General features: G+C 46.4%; 1 protein-coding gene across 2 annotated transcripts; it reads left to right on the forward strand.

Annotated features, from left to right (window-relative positions):
* The first annotated feature begins 2308 nt into the window (after positions 1-2308).
* On the forward strand, positions 2309-12054 carry Apol11a (apolipoprotein L 11a). 2 transcript variants are annotated; one of them, XM_006521234.1, is made up of 6 exons: positions 2309-2533; positions 2844-3079; positions 4674-4723; positions 5106-5186; positions 7668-7794; positions 10659-12054. In XM_006521234.1, the coding sequence occupies exons 4-6, from the start codon at positions 5150-5152 to the stop codon at positions 11497-11499; spliced, it is 1005 nt and encodes a 334-aa protein (XP_006521297.1). In that variant the 5' UTR covers positions 2309-2533; positions 2844-3079; positions 4674-4723; positions 5106-5149; the 3' UTR covers positions 11500-12054. The 2 variants fall into 2 exon arrangements, with proteins under 2 accessions (XP_006521297.1, NP_001171004.1); NM_001177533.2 differs by lacking the exons at positions 2844-3079; positions 4674-4723 and having other exon boundaries at positions 2449-2533; positions 10659-11499.
* The last annotated feature ends 4449 nt before the right edge of the window (positions 12055-16503 follow it).

Consider the following 16503-nt stretch of genomic DNA (forward strand, 5'->3'; position numbering starts at 1 on the left):
TCCTTTCTTTCTTTCTTTCTTTCTTTCTTTCTTTCTTTCTTTCTTTCCTTCTTTCTTTCTTTCATTTGTAGAGACATGGTTTCTCTTTGGAAAAATCCCTGACTGTCCTGGACTTACTTTGTAGACCAGGCTGATTCTAAACTCATAAATATCTGTCTCTCTCTGCCTCTGCCCCTGCCCCTGCCCCTGCCCCTGCCCCTGCCCCTGCCCCTGCCCCTGCCCCTGCCCCTGCCCCTGCCCCTGCCCCTGCCCCTGCCTCCTGAGTGCTGGGATTAAAGGCATGTGCCATCATCCCCAGCTTGAAAGCAAGATTCTTTAATTTGGTGCTACCACAGGGCTACGTCCCTTGTCTTTAATGCAGTGTGTGTGGTGGTTGGAGGATAACAGATGAATCTGCCATAGTTTCACTTCCTGCTGGTCATTTCTTGGATGAATTTTTGTTTTCATATTTTCCAAAGCTTTGCCAGTTCATCAGAAAAAGCTGATAAATGTTTCAGATGAATGGAAAGTACCTCTGGCCCTCAACAGCTTCAGCTGAGGGAGTGAAAGGGCATCCTTCGAATTTTTCAGATCAGACAACTATTGTTTCTGGAATTAATGATGGATCTGTGGATAAAGACATCTGCCACCAAGGCTGATTGTTTGAACTCTATTCCTGGGTTCCCCATGGAGGAAGAACAGAACCAAGTCCTGGAAGTTATCCTCTGACCTACACACACACCCACACACACACTATGGCTCATGTCTTAACCACAAACACTGATAAAATTAAATTTTGAAAAGCATTAAATGAATTTTATCTTGAGAGTAGAACAGAACTGCTAAAATTTCCTGAAATGGCTCTAAATAAGTCTGCCAGTTTGTATCAATTATTTTTATGCAAAATGGCAATGTCAATGCTGATGGAGTAAAATCAAGATATAGATCAATTCAAGAGTATTGAAGATGCCCAGGGACCGACAGTATAAAATATTCTGGCATTTAATCCTTAATATAAAAACCAGCAAGCAAATGATCTCAGTAGTATGCAGATTTGCTTTTGTCTTTAATCAATGGTAAGATTACACATTGTATGGTAGGTTTTATCCATCTGACATGATCCTAGACATCTCTAGGAAGAGGGCACCTCAACTGAGAAATTGCCTCCATCAGACTGGCCTGTAGGTATGTCTATGGGACATTTTCTTGATGATTGATGTGGGATAGCCCAGTCCGCTGTGGGTGGTGCCACCCCTGGAGAGATAGATGGTCCTGGGCTGAATACGAGGCTGAATACATGGTGAACAAGCCAGTAAGCACCATTCTTCCATGGTCTCTGCTTTGGTTCCTGCCTCTGGGTTCCTGCTTGAGTTCCTGCCTTGACTTCCCTTGTGCAATCCAAATAAACCCTTTCCTCCCCAGACTACCTTGCTCAGTGTTTTATTACAGTGACAGAGACAAAAAAAAAAAAAAACCAAGATAGAAATACACTCAAGAATGGTTTTTAAATAACTGTATCATTTTTATTAGTATTGGATTCATACACCTACTTTTATATGTCTGTCTTTCTAGGAACTCATAAAAATTTCTCACATAGGGCTGGAGAAATGGCTCATAGGTTAAGAGCACAGGCTCCTCTTCTGGAGGACCTGGTTTTGATTCCCAGCTCTTACATGGCAGCTCACAAGCTTCTGTAATTCCAGCTCCAGAGGATCCAACACCAGTTTCTGGTCTCCTCAGTCTCCACGCATAACATAGTACATAATATACTCAAGCAAAACATCCGTACAAATGAGATAAAAAGACATCCTTTAAGTTTTGTATTTATTATTATTATTTGCATTGCTCACGTTTTAAAATGGGTCACAAGGAGAAGAGGTTTAAGAAGGCTTAGTTTTTGTTTTCTTGTTTTGTTTTGTTGTCTTTGTAACAGGGTCTCACTATGTAGTTCTTGTTGGCCGGAACTTGATACATAGACCAGGCTGGCCTAGAACTCAGAGATCCTCTGTTGCTTCCTGCTGCCTCTGGATTCTGGGATTAGAGGTATGTGCCACTATGCCTATGAGCCACTGTGACAAAGCTGTGATCTTGAGATTGATTGGAGGAGACTGAGACTGGCTCATGAGTGTAGAAAGTCCCAAGTTTATTCTCTATCCAATTACCCATGTAAAAGGAGGTCCCCCCTTTTTAAGACAAAGTATCTGTTGCCATCTCAGTAATGAATGTGTTTCTTGGAAATTGAAGCTTAGCTCAAGCTTCATAATTGACCTTCATTCTTGGCTCTGTTTCTATCTATCCAGACCAGAGAAGCTCTTGACACATCAGCTCCTGTCCAGAGCTGATGAGCAGGGTGGTACCTGGCAGGCATCATGACTGGTGGGTGGTTTTATCATAAGGAGACACAAACCAGAATTTTTACTTTCACTTTCATGCACTGGGTATATCAGGCCCAGAGCTTGTGTCTGGTGTACCTCAGATGTGCAGCTGGTGACTGGAACCACACAGCTAAGGACAGCTGGGACACATCCAAACTTGGCTGCAGGAAGATTCCTTGGTGAGTTGGGATCAATGCTTGTCCCACATGTTCATCCTCTCAATGGCTCTGGAGGAGAAGATTGTGGCCTCACAGATGGGTGAGCTCAGGGAAGATGAACAATGGTCACAGGCTCAGCAGATGGAGGGCTGGACTTCCAGTCAAATGAGCTCTGCCTGCTCCTCTCCCCTCCTCTACCCTCTGCATAGAAGAGGACATGGAATCCCTCAGATGGGATCTCCACACTGCCTGGGCCTGACCCTCCTTGTAGGGCTGCCTAAGACATGATTAGAGGTCTCAGGCAGGAAGATAACACTTTGTCTGTGTTCAGTCCTTTTAGATAGCTCCAAAACAGAAAAAGGAAATGGAGGAGGCTTGAACACAGAGCCATCAACCACGCTGGCCTTGGGGTGCTCTTCCCGACCAAAGAGAATGAGGTTTTGATTAAGATGTACAAACTACTCGGTTTCAGCACAGCTTTGCTTGGCTCTGCAGTGTGAGCACTGAGGAAAAACTGAGGCACAACAGGCAGTGACTATTCTAAAGTGCATCAAGGAGGCTGAACAGGTAGGTGAGAGGCGATATTCCTTGGTTCTCATCTAGCCTCTTTCTCCCGTATGGAGGACAGAGGATAAAGCCAAGGCTGTCTTGTGTGCTCAAGTGTGGAAGGGAAGCAGGTAATGGACAGAGAATGTGCTCTGCACAGTCCCCAGGACCATCGCACAGTGCTTACCTAACATGAGGGCAGACTGCTGTAGAGTGGGCTCTCGTGCAACAAAGGGAGAAAGAAGTGTGAAATCCCCAGGGTTAGTCTTCCATCCAGAAACAGGGCTCTTTTTTCCTTTACCTCTCTGTTCTGAGTGATATGTTACATAGGGTTTGTCACCCTTCACTAGACCTCTCTTTTGTTCCCTGATGGATGGAGCTAGGGTTGCCTGCACTGCTGAGAGCCCCAAGAGACTGCTCTCCACCTGTGGTGTCCTGGAAGACTGCGCAATGGTAGAGACACCAAGGAGTCCCTCAGATGCCACAAGTGTGAAGGCAGAATGAAGGAGCAGTGTTGTGTTGTATAAAAGAAAGTGAAGAAGAGGTGTGTTTCATGGATGTGCAGTCAGGTGTGGGGGAAGGGGATGCCTCTGTGGGCCCATATTGTGGCATCTCTTCCCCCTGAAGGACCAGCCACAGGATGAAGGTATAGTATAGAATAGTTTATTCAGGACATAGGGAAGAGATTTGAGTGAAATGTAGAGAGAGAAAGCAAGCAGAGGAGTAGAGGAATAGAAGCCAGCCATGAGCACATGGAGAGGGTGTGGAGAGGGGAATGAGGAGAGAGGGGGTAAAGAGCTGGAGCAAGGGCAAGAGAGGAAGAGAGAGAGGTGGGGGCAAGCAGTCCTTTTTATAGTGAGTCAGGCATACCTTGGCTGTTGCCAAGTAACTGTTGGGCGGAGCCTAGACTAAATGCCAACAACCAGAGAGAACAAGTCACTGGTTGGGAGGCTGGGAAGGTACTCCAGTGAAAGTCCAGACTTGCCTAGCCCAGTAGGTGAGGTGAACAGGGGCAAATGGCATACACTTTAAGGTCATTGAACAAATAGTGTGTGTTATGCTTCATGACAACTGAGAGTAGCCAGCGTTCAGAGTGTAAGAACCCCGACACCTCTAGCTGTTACCATGTGCTTCCACTGTCCTTGCAGCTGAGAGCTGATAAATGTCCCTCTGTTGCCTGACAGTATACTTACATCCCTTAAATGAATAAATAAATCTTAAAAAAAGTAACTGCCTAAGGTTGAACATTTAGAGAAGGGGACAGAGGACTGAGTGGTTCCAGAGCAGACACAGGGACAGGGTCTGACAGGACTCCAGCTCTGAGGGGATGCAGGATCCTGAAGAAACACAGAGAGTGTGTGGGCTCTGGGAGAGCACTGTGTCACTCATCAATTAACCCCTGTCACAGGGCACCGGCTCTGATGCAGGTGAGGTGCCTTGGGCAAGATGTCCCTGGCACTCATATGGGGAGAACAGGAGATGCTGATGTAGGCTCGATAGAGTAGAAAATCGTATCTAAAATATGGAGTAACATTCATAACACTTTGGGTCAAGTCCCTGGTGTAGCAAAACTGTCAAATTTGCAAAATTTACAGTCAAATCCTCTATATTACAGTGAGGCTCATGGGAGTTCTCATCTCATAAATGATGCTGGTCCCTAATAAGGTGCGTATGAGAAGCTCTGTGTGTCACAGACACACAGAAATTGTTTACTATTTTCATAAATTGTGTGTATTCCCAATTAGTAACTGGCAGAACATCTCTTACAATCTCTCCTGTGGGTAGATTGTATATAGTTTTTTCCTTCATAGCCATGTCTCTAGCAGGTGACATCCCCCATGGATACTAGCAGGACAGGAGGGCTCTGACTTGGCCAGGATGAGGGGATAGGGGAGAGCTAGATGACTGCCACCTCTAAGTAGAAGTGCAGGGACCCCTGGAGGAACATCTGACTGTCACCTTTACTTTACAGCTCACTTCTCTGCAGGGATCCATGGCAATGCATTATGGCTTTGTTTATTTGCTTGTTTTGTTTTCCCCGCTCCAGCCTGCACACCTGGAGAGCAGTAAGAAAAAACTTGTCAAAATCCAATGGATTGGAATGAGATCTTAGAGGGCATTAAGAAAGGTATTCGATTTCTATTTCTCTGTGTGTTTCCATTTTACCAGGGCTCCAAGGGAAGAGGAGATGCTGCAACTTTTCCTTGTCCTAACCAGGTCCTTTTCATCGTAGTGACCCACCCATGGGTGGTCATTGTGTGTACCTTGAGTGTGAGATGCCCACAGGGGCTCATGCACTTGAACACTTGGACTCCAGTTAGTGTTGCTATTTGGGGACATCATAGAACTCACAGGACATTGAGGATCCCTGGAAGACGTCCCTGGTGTTGGATTTTAGAGTATATGGCCCTGCTGTGTATGGTGTGCAAACTTGGTAGCACTTGCAGTAGGTGTACTGTTGAGAGTTTAAGGTGATCCTGGTCTATATAGTGATTTCCAGGCCAACCAGGGCTACATAATGAGACCTTGTCTCAATCATAAAGCTAAATAAAAAAGAGTTGACAGTCTTGCCCCTTCCAGTACCTTCTATACTTCTTCATTGCCGCTGAGGTGTGGTCCCTCAGTTTCCATCACCTGCTTCTCTCTCTTCTCTACCACTATGGACATTTATCCTTGTAGAGCTCTGTGAAAACCTGACTTTTTTCTCTATCTGCGCGCGCACACACACACACACACACACACACACACACACACACACACACACACGGTAGACATTTGCTGCTGTCTTAGGGTTTTACTGCTGTGAAGAGACACCATGTCCAAGGCAACTCTTATAAGGACATTTAATTGGGGCTGACTTAGAGGTTCAAGGTTCAGTCCATTATCATCAAGGCTGTAGCATGGCAGTGTCTAGACATGCATGGCACAGGAGGAGCTGAGAGTTCTACATCTTCATCCAAAGGAAGCCTAGGAGCAGACTGCCTTCCAGGAAGCTAGAAGGAGGGTCTCAAAATCCACAGCCTCATTGACAGACTTCCTCCAGCAAAGCCACACCCCCTAATACCACCACTCCTTGGGCCAAGCATATTCAAACCACTACAGCTGCTTTTATATAAAAAGAGAATAGGGAAAGGAGTGGTGGAATACACATCTATGTGTGGAATGTGGAAGACTTTGAAACTTTGAACTAGAAATGCAGTTGAATACAGTCAGCAGATCCCAAAGGGTTGATGTAGCAGACCTCTGGACATCATCAAGTCGCCTGTTATTTCTCAGCAATGGACACCGATGTCTGTGATGAACATAGAGAAAGTTGATGCCAGTGAGCACCACTTCCTGGTGTGTGGAGGGAGCAGGGTCACTCCTCTGCTCATGATGTCCACTCTGCATGTGTGGAGCAGGGTCGCAGTAAACAATGGAAGCAAGGGGAGGCAGACACACAGAGACAGGTGTGTATATGTGACAGAAAATGAAATGGCAGATAGATGACAGAAGACAGACATCTGGAATCTCATTGCCATGAGGACCCCAGTCCCACTGAGTAGTGCCTTATATTTATGGCATCGTTTGGTCTTCACTACTTAACTTCTCTGTAAAGTTCCTGTTTCCAAATATGCTTGCTGAGCCTAAGACCCTTTACTTATGCATTTGGGGGTCATAATGGAACCTGCAACCCTGGAATCCTGGATGTTTTGTGTGAGGGATCTTTTAGATTTAGTTTTTTTTTTAAACCAATGTATCAATTTCTTTTATCATATCTTCTATGCCTGAGATTCTCTCTTCCATCTCTTGCATTCAAATGCTGATCCTTGTGTCTGTTGTTCCTGTCCTCTCCTTGGACTTTCCATCTTTAGGATTCCTTCCGTTTGTGTTTTCTATATCGCTTCTGTTTCGATTTTCAGGTCTTGAACAGTTTTATTTATTTCCTTTACCTTTTAAGTGCATATTCCTGTATTTCGTTAGGAGGTTTGTTTGTTTCCTCTTTAAAGACCTGTACGTGTTTGGTTGTATTTTCCTATATTACTTTAAGAGATTTACCATGTCCTCTTTAAAGGTCTCTATCATCTTTATAAAACTGGATTTGAGATCATTTTTCTCTTTTTGCTTGTGCTAGGGTCTCCAGAGCTTGCTGTAGTAGGACAGCTGTGCTCTGAAGGTGTCATATGGCACTGGCTTTGTTGATTGTGTTCTTGCTCTGGCTTTAAGCCACCTAGTTGTCCCTGGAATTTTCTGCTGTAGCAGTTATTGAAAGCTGGATGTAACCTCACGGTTCTTGGTGCAGCAGGATTCTGCTGGGTGGCCTTGGGTTGGACAATGGAACTCAGGGGTCAGTGCAAGTCTCCCAGAAGTTGGCACTGGGAGGAAGGGAGAGGCAGACAGAGAAATGGTGGGGCAATGTAGTTAGGGGAAGGGAGATATCACAGAAGTCCAGAAAGCTGGGCATGCCTCAGAGGACTCTGTGAGCAGGGAAATGGGTGCAGGGAAGGACTCCAACCTGCATGCTTCCAGATCAGCAGGTCTAATGAAGGTGAGTGGAGAAATGGTCAGACAATAGAGTTTCATGGGACCCCGTACTGTCATCTGACCTCATTATTATCCTGATCAATAGTGGAACGTCGCATTGTTGAAAAAGCCATTGATAACTTCACGGAAAAGTTCTTAAGAACAGATCTGAGGAGCCTTATAACTGAAGATGGAGCCTGGAATGGATTTGTGGAAGCAGCAGAGTTGTCAAGGTGACCTGCAGGGTGCACTCCGTGCTGCCCTGCCCCCCAGGCCAGGAGAATGAGGGTCATTTCCTAGTCAGGCATACCCACTCTAGGCAGTCCCAAGGGTTGGCATTGTGGACCCTCATTCTCAACTATCCAAGAGGAGTGTTTACAACATGTTATTCCTGCTGGAAATCACTTTTGGTGGTTTGAAGATGTTGCTCAATATGCCAGGGCGATTCTTTATGAGACTTGTAGAAGTTAGTTACCACTTCCTGATTCCCACCACCATGAACCAGTAGAGTGAGAAGATAAGATCATGCTTGTGGGGTTCTTAGCATGAGGCCAGTAAGTAGTGGGGTGCTCAGCATTGGGTCAGCAGACAGTGGGGGCTCCTGAACGTCAGCTTTGCAAGGTAATTTTGAAAATGAGAGGAGACAAGGTCCAAAGTTCTCCTGTAGGACTGAGGAATCAAGGATATATTTTGAGACATGTGAGAAAAATATACACTGAACTAGCCATCTTCCAAGTTCTGTCTCAGTCCTTTCTTCCCATCGGAGGAGCTGTAACAACATCAGGATCCTTTTGTGGGCTGAGGAGGTAGGGAGCCGACGGTGCAGAGGCTCAGAGCTGGGTTGGACCCTGACTGTTCTCATATCCAGAGTCCTGAGTTGTTTCACAGGAATGAGAGTTCAGTCTAATGGAATGTATGATCCTCTGGGATAAGCATCATATCAAGGTTGGAAAACTAAGTGCCAGCATCCTTCTTAAAGCCCAGAGAGACCAGGACCAGGGTCACAGCCACGGGTCAGGAGAGACTGTGAGTGACCCTGGAATGGAGGTGTAGGTAGAAGGCTAGACCAGCTGGGCTGGAAGGAGAGGGAGAGTTCAAGGCATAGAGAGAAGGATCAGGGACCCAGCGGAAGAAACAATACAGGGAGAAGGGGCATTTCCCCTGCTCTGTTCTGACGCCTCATGTGTGTGTAGGGCTTTTCATGAGTGTGTCCTCCATACACTGTCTGTAAAGACTGCAGAGTTCTTAGGAGTTTTGGGGGAATTTCTTCTGTTTTACACACAGCTCCCTGAATATTTGGAGAACACTTGGCTACAGAGGTGTGTTTGGAGGATGGTTAGCATACGTTAAGATCTGAGTGGACCCCATGTCAACGAACCAGAGCAAAATGCTTCCCATTTTGTCTTGAACAAATTCAGGGTATTTCTGTCCTTCCAATTACTACAGATGATCTCCAGGCCCCTTGAGTCTTTGCACATGGCCTTGTGGTGTTCCAAAGAGACACTGACATCAGCTATGGTGTCTGTTATCCCTGTAATCTCTTCCTCCAAGAATCTGCCATGTTGAGAGTCAGGAACTAGTGAGGAGTGGCAGTCAGGGTGGAGGTAAGATTGGTAGCAGCTGTCCTGTCCCAGTCACCTCAGGCAGCACTGACTTTGTGAGCTCCAGCCTGGAAGGGGACAACTTTGGGGATCTGTAGAGAGCAGGCAGCAGGCTAATCAATCTGGAGGGTCTCATGGCTCTAAAGGGATTGGCTTGGGTTTTATTATTAAATTCTCAGAGACAGCTAAGTGACGAGGACTGAGGAAGGAGTCTCAGTGAGCTTTCCTTCTCATTTGACACCAGCTATGAATGAAAGACTACTCTAAGCCAACTATAGGATTAGGAAAATTTAAAAACAACTCAGAACTCACATAGATGATTGTTATCACATAGCACAGGCGGTTAAAGTGAGCCAATGAAGACAGGCACCAGCCAGATCTGAGAGAGCTTCAGGCTTCAGAGTTGTTGTCCTCAGGATGAGGTATCCTGCATTGAGTGTGATCATTCAAATGATTTCTGCACACCAGAAAGCCCACCCTAAGAAAAATATTCATCCTGAAACAGCTTCCAGCAGCCAGGAGGACACTTCTCAGGACTGTTGTCCCAGGGGAGAGAGATGGAGCCACTCTGCACACACAAGGGGTTGGGGACTTAGGGCCAGCTTGTAGTGACAGCAAAAGAAAGCCTATTTCTTAAAGGGACACCAAGAACAGATCAATCCAGGAACATGGGCCTTATGGGAATCTTCCTAAGGTCAAACATGACTTAGGCTTCCAGTTCCCCTAGAGGTCAGAAATGACACCAAATTCCTCATCACACCCACAGCTCTAAGGTTGAGCACCTTTATAGGAAATTCTTGGAAAGAGTGTATCTCGGCCCCTTCATTTTCCTGGTTGAAATAATTAAGGATATTGAGTAACTTGCAGATGGGACCCAAGTCTAACACTAATGCTGACCCTGTGTGCAGCAGAGGCAGGTGGTCTGTGAAAAGCTTTAAAGCAAGTGTGCTGTCACTGTGTACTGTCTCCTGAGGCCATACAGGGATGTGGAGCCTTTCAGATGAAGGAATCCACTCTAGCATGCTCAGTTTGTATATCCTGCTGCAGGGCTCCCCCAGGCAAGCTCAGGCATTCCTACAGGCTGGATGCTGCAGGGAATGCAGATGATTTCCCAGCATCTAAAGGGAGAGGGGAGACTCTTGGGAAAGGTGCATTCATCACAGCCCACATAATTCTTAGGGTAAAGAGGATTTGCTCTGATCACACATCCATGTGCTTTCATGGTGTTCCCACAGGTAGTGATGGCACTGACCTTGAGTGGTGTCATTTTATTAAGTGCCTTTGTCTGTGGTGTCTTGACTATACATTACACACTGATGCTTAAGGACTAAGGATCGTGGACATCTAGGATGTACCAAATGTTCATAGTAGAATGGAAAACTTTGGATCTCTGTAAAATTATATCCTGATGGGTGTGTAGAATAAAGTTAAAGACTGAATAAGCTTTTATCTTTAAAAAAATGCTGTTTTCCATATGCACCTGACTTCTGTCACAGGGAGGAGGGAGAAGCACTGCGTGATGCTCTGAAGGAACGTTTAGCACAGGATCCCACAGATGAAAATGACAGACCTCAAAGGGAACAGCAGAAAGAGCGGTTTCTGCGAGAGTTTCCTCAGTTGAAGAAGAAACTTGAGGACCACATTAGGAAGCTCCGAGAGCTGGCTGACAAATTTGACCAGGTGCACAAGGACTGCACCATCTCTAATGTGGTGTCCACTTCTGCTAGTGCTGCCTCCGGAGTCCTGGCCCTCCTTGGTTTGGCTCTGTCAACCGTTACAGCAGGGGCCAGTCTGGCACTCTCAGCATCCTCTGTGGCTCTGGGAGCAACATCATCTGTGAGTAGCTTTACGACCACCGCTGTGGAAGAATCAATGAGACTGTCATATGAATCTGAAGCCAGAAACCTGATTGGAGCCAGCATGAACGTTCTTGAAGAGATCTTAAAGATCATGCCCAAGATCACATACAAGTTTTATAGTACAGTTGCAGATTTAGCCGAAGCCTTTAAAACCCTCAAGGATCAGATCCAAACCATCAGGAGAGCCAGGTCCATCTCTCGCAGGGGAGCACAGGCCAGGAACCTCCCATCCACTGGAAGAAGCTCTGGGCAGGTTGTCCCCCAGATGACCAGAGGGGCCAGGTTTCAAAAAGGAGTGTTTACAAGTGTGCTCCTTGGATGGGATGTGTATGACCTTGTGAACCAATCAAAGGATCTGTATTATGGGGCAAAAACAAAGTCAGGTGGAGCACTGCGGGACCTGGCTCGCAAGCTGGAGGAGAACCTTCAGGAATTTGAGCAGAAGTGCAAGGCTCTGCAGTCAGACCTGCCTCAGTGACGCCCTCCCCTAAGCAGCTTAGAGTTCAGAGGACATGATGCTTATAGGGGTGGGGAAACTTTTTTCAAACATTAATGTCAGAAATATTTATTTTCTAGAAGATCACACAAAGGTTGGTAGGAAGGGAGAAGGTAAAGTGTCTTATGTGAAACCTGGGTTAAGGGCAGAGCAGCCTAAAGAAATGGTGGCTGGAACATACCAGAGGGACACCGGGACTGGAGATGGCAGCCCAGGCCTGCACAGCGACACACAACCATGCAACAACATGTTGTAACAAGGGAAACAGCCTGAGGTCAAGTCCATGGAAGAGATTGTTGTGGAGTTTGAATTTCTCTGGCTGAGCAGAGCGAGGTCAATGTAGATGGCCAGAGATCCCAGGAGAAGAGGAAACTGGAGTCTAAAAGGGGATCCGACTTCCGGCAGAGTGGAGACTGCAGACAAGTCAGCACCCATCACTCTAACAACAGCCTGCTGCATCTGAACATCTGTGGGGCTCCTCGAGGTCTTGTGCTGGACTTGCTAATGCTTAGCTGTCTGAGAAATGATATTGCTTTAGTGGGTTTGCTTTGCTGTACTTTTTTTCATAGATTTTTTTTTGGGGGGTGAGGGTACGGGAGCAGATTCAAATTAGGAAAGCAGAAAGTACTTTTATAGATTTTTAAAAATTGATTATGGCTTTATCATGTAGCTGGCCTGGAATTTCTAGGTGGGTCAGAAACTTGTAATGGTCTTCCTAAGTGTTGGGATTTCCATGCCTATAACACAGTACTGATATATCATTGACTTGTGCTAAACAACATCTATTGATGCTGACAAGTGCTTCGTGTGCCATACATTTGAAATCATATAGTATGCTACTTTTCAGATAGACTTTGATCTACCAATATGCATGTGAGAAACAAACAAACAAATCAAAAGAAGGCGGGGTCAGAGTGGCCTAGAGTGTAGGGATTGGGAGTGAGCATGGTGGGTGTGGCCAGGGAGGGCTGCACAGGACACGCAATGAGAAGTCAGGATGCTTGCGGAGCAGAAAATGGGAGAGAGCCAGAGTGAGAGTAGAGGCAGATTACAGAAGGTGTCAAACACTGTCTGGAATGGAGATGAAGTCAACATGTTTGTGACAGGAGACTGGGCATATGGCTCTCAGGTCTTCTCAATCTGTGGAGGCTTGCTGGCCAGGGTGATGTCTCAGATCAATGGTGTCTCTTGTCCTCTTATATTCTATAGGCTGTGTTCAGTAAATCTCAACTGTCTGGCTTCAAAAATGGAGTAAAAGCAGTCACTTGCAGCCTCTGGACTATTGGTATTGGCAGAGTCCTGAGCACTGAGGTGACAACCATTTGCCCGACTTTCTTGTGTTGTCACAGAACATGCTGAGCAGTTTTCTAGCAGATCTTCTTAATGTACAAGTGGGATGAGCTCGACTTCTGACCCTGGATTTAGAGATAGAGACATGGGGATGTCCTAGTCCCTGCCGTCCTGACTGTTCATGGGTCTATGAGTGTTCCAGCCCATTCCTCACTCTGATCAAAGGAATCCATTATGGTGGACCTGTGGCTCAGCAGACATTTACATGGTCCTGTCATGGTGGGCCTGTGGCTGATATCGAGAAAATCCACAGGAAGAGACAGAACCATTAATGTGTCCACCAAAGCTGAGAGGCGATCTTGAAGGGGACTCTCAGCACAAAGCATAGATGGGATTGGAACATTAATACACTCCTGAAATAAAGCAGGGCGGGGCAGCAGGACCCTGCTGCAGAGTCACCTGAAAGAGAGAACTAAGGGTCTCAACCTCCAAGGACACAAGCAGAGCCCACCCCACCTGCACATCCTGAAGATTTGCTAAGAATGACTCCATTGGCTATGACATGGCAAGAAATGTCACTCTGGGTTGTACCACGTTAGAGGTGGGATACTGAAAAGCAGTTTGCTCCAGAGACAATTGCAGCCAATGGGAAAGTGACCTTAATGCAATGGGAAGCAACTGGGTAGTGCTTTAGGAAGCAGAGGCTGAACACCAGCATCAGGTAGTGGAATTCGGGAGAATCAGCAGTCACAGCATTTTGCCACCCTGGTTATTTCATCCATCCAGTCCATACCATGGAGAGTATACTCAATGCGCAAACATGCTGGACACTGCAGTAGGGGCCCTAAAGCATGGGACCATCCATCTTCCTCTAGGAACATCATAGAGTAGGGACAGGGATCTTCCAGCTAACCATGTGATAGAGGGCTTCTGAAGTCACTCAAGAGACAAATATTGCAGGCTGCAAATCACAGGGAAGTGTGTGTACCCCACACCCACAGCTCTGGGTGGCCATCTGAGAGTAGAAGAGGCAGCCACTGCCTCAGCCACTGCAGTCTAGCCTATAGCCTGAATCCAAGCACAATACTATATGCCTTTGCTTAGATCCAGGGTCCAAAGAACAAGTGCTGATATCAAGGAGGACCACAGAGGAAGAGTGTATAGAGGATGGAACGTGACTTCCGGTTATCATGTGTGACAAGATGCAGATAACTCACCTTCAGCCTGACACATATGAGGGTCAGGAATTCCAGATGTCTTTGCAGAGGGAACACAGCATCCCTGTGATTCCAGTTTAGACAGGGTCCAGTGATTGACACAGAGCCTGTGTGTGGCTCACCTTGTAGACTCCCTGCTGAGTTCTGAGGATGTAGCCAGTGAGCTTTAAATAGGTCAGGGATCCAGCCTCAGGAGTGACTGTTCCAAAATAGCAGTGGGTTGAGATTCAGGAGTCCGAGGAGAGCACAGGAGAGTCACCGCATCAGGCAGTTCTGCAGAATGGACAAGGATACCACTCATTCCTTGTTCACCACAGAAGGTTGGCTGGTCACTGTCCTAGCAATATATGTCAAATATCTCAGTATTTTTGACTAGGTTCCACTTAGTCTTTTGTAGTAAACATAGGGAGGTGGGAGTTGCTGGGTCTCCAATGACTGCTGTCTATGATGGAAACTGTTCAATATATTGAAAAGCCACTGCCCACAGCCTGATAGGAACACCAACTGCAATGTTGACATTACAGTCTACCAGACAACAATTGCAGGTTGTGGCCTCTACTGTACACTCTGCTTCACACACACACACACACACACACACACACACACACACAGAGAGAGAGAGAGAGAGAGAGAGAGAGAGAGAGAGAGAGAGAGAGATGGAAGTGGACATTATACTAAACTGGGAGCCCTGATCTCTGACCTGACTTTGAGATGCAGACAGAATGGAGAGTTTGTGGCTATTTCATCATCTTGGGACATGCTGTGGGCATTGATCTTGTCTTGGGCTTTCAGAATCCATGGGAGGTTCTGAGGTTTTTAGTCTGTTCGAAGTGAAGGTCATGAATTGCTACAGCTAAGCACGTGACTGTGTAGAGTAATTGCACATTCACATTCTGCCTGACCTGAGATTCCCTTCAAGGGGTTCTCCACTGCTCTCTGTATCCTCTGACAAGATGGTTCACGACCCACTCACCTACTGCCCTGCTAATTAAGGTCAAAGTCTACCACTGACTGGATAAACTTCTGAGCTCGGCACTACATGGAGAGCTCCCTTCAGTAGCAGGGCTTCCCTTTCTCTGACCCTGTCTGGGGAGTTTAAAACTCCCATCTCTACCTGCAGAAGGCCAAGAAGGCTTGGTTAGAAGTACAGGTTCAACTTCCTTTCTCCTGATAAGAACCCTGCTCCTGGGATTCCTGAAATGCCTCCCCAAGGTAATGAAGCATTTGAGTAACAGAAGCCTTCAGCCAATGACCTTTTCCCATCCTGGATAGTCTGATCCCTGTCCCCAAAATGATATAAGCACCCCAAGTAAAGTTCATATGCCTCCCTGAAGCTGGTCCCTGTGTATTGTCATTACTGAAAGTACTCACAGAGCGTTCCATTCTCCCACTCTGTCCCCCTGCCCCATCCATCATCTTCCTCCTTTTGCCCTCACGGACTAATCTAGGCTGATGATGCCTGAGAAGAGGGAGAGTCACACTCACCTCACTCACCCTGTTGTGTCTCCTGAGACTTTGTGATGGGGGATGAGTAGACAAGGTGATTGGACCTAAGCCATCTGATGGTAGATCCCTGGGGCAGCGTCCATATGTTCCTCAAGTTGGATCTGAGTCCTCACATCTGGGACCAGAGTGGATGTTGTTCTTTTCCATCTTCTGACTGTACTGATTCCCTTCAATGGGTGTTCTTCTTGTCCAAATCAGTCAGACCCCCACTTCTGGTGTTTACCACCCAAAGACCCTCAATGCACAGTTATCATAAAGGGAGGGAGTTCAGTGGTCCAGGCACAAGAGAAACTTCAGCACCATAGTAGGTTTGGCTTAATGCTGCTTGCATTTTAATATGAATTTGGGTCCCTCAAAACTGTTTGCATCAGAGAGTCTACAAGAAGACACGGAGGGACCCTGTCCCAGTTAATGCTGATTGGTTAAAAAAAAAAGATGCCAGCAGCCAATAGCTGGGGAGAAGAGAATAGTTTTAGGTTCCCAGGGTTTGGGACCATGAGGAAGGAGCAGGAAGCAGGTGCCATGACTTAGAAGTGTGTACAGGATAGAGAAGCAAGGAGAGTGCCCAAGGCTTGGGCTAAGCAGACGTGGCCCAGAGGGATGACTAATTGCAGTTAAGAGCAGCCAAGATGGAAAATAGAAATTAGTAAGTAGAAACTCGGAGTTATGGGTAGGAGGTGCATTCTAACAGCATGGAGGGTCGTCAATTACCCAGCTATTGTGCTACATAAGACATATTAAAATATAAAGGTTGTGTGTGTCTTTCATCTGGGAACATAAATGGTCAAAAGTGGGGAGGAACCCCGCACTAGATTTATTAAAATATTCATACTACACAGCAGTTGGTGTCTGATGCACCCCGGCACCTAGGGGACATTTCAGAAAAAATGTAGTGTAGGAAACAGGTGACAATTGGACAAGAAGTGAAACACGTCATTCAGATGAGAGGACGCTAAAAGGTGACCATGGCTCT

This window comes from Mus musculus, chromosome 15, assembly GCF_000001635.26.
Source record: "Mus musculus strain C57BL/6J chromosome 15, GRCm38.p6 C57BL/6J".
NCBI classification, from domain to species: domain Eukaryota; kingdom Metazoa; phylum Chordata; class Mammalia; order Rodentia; family Muridae; genus Mus; species Mus musculus.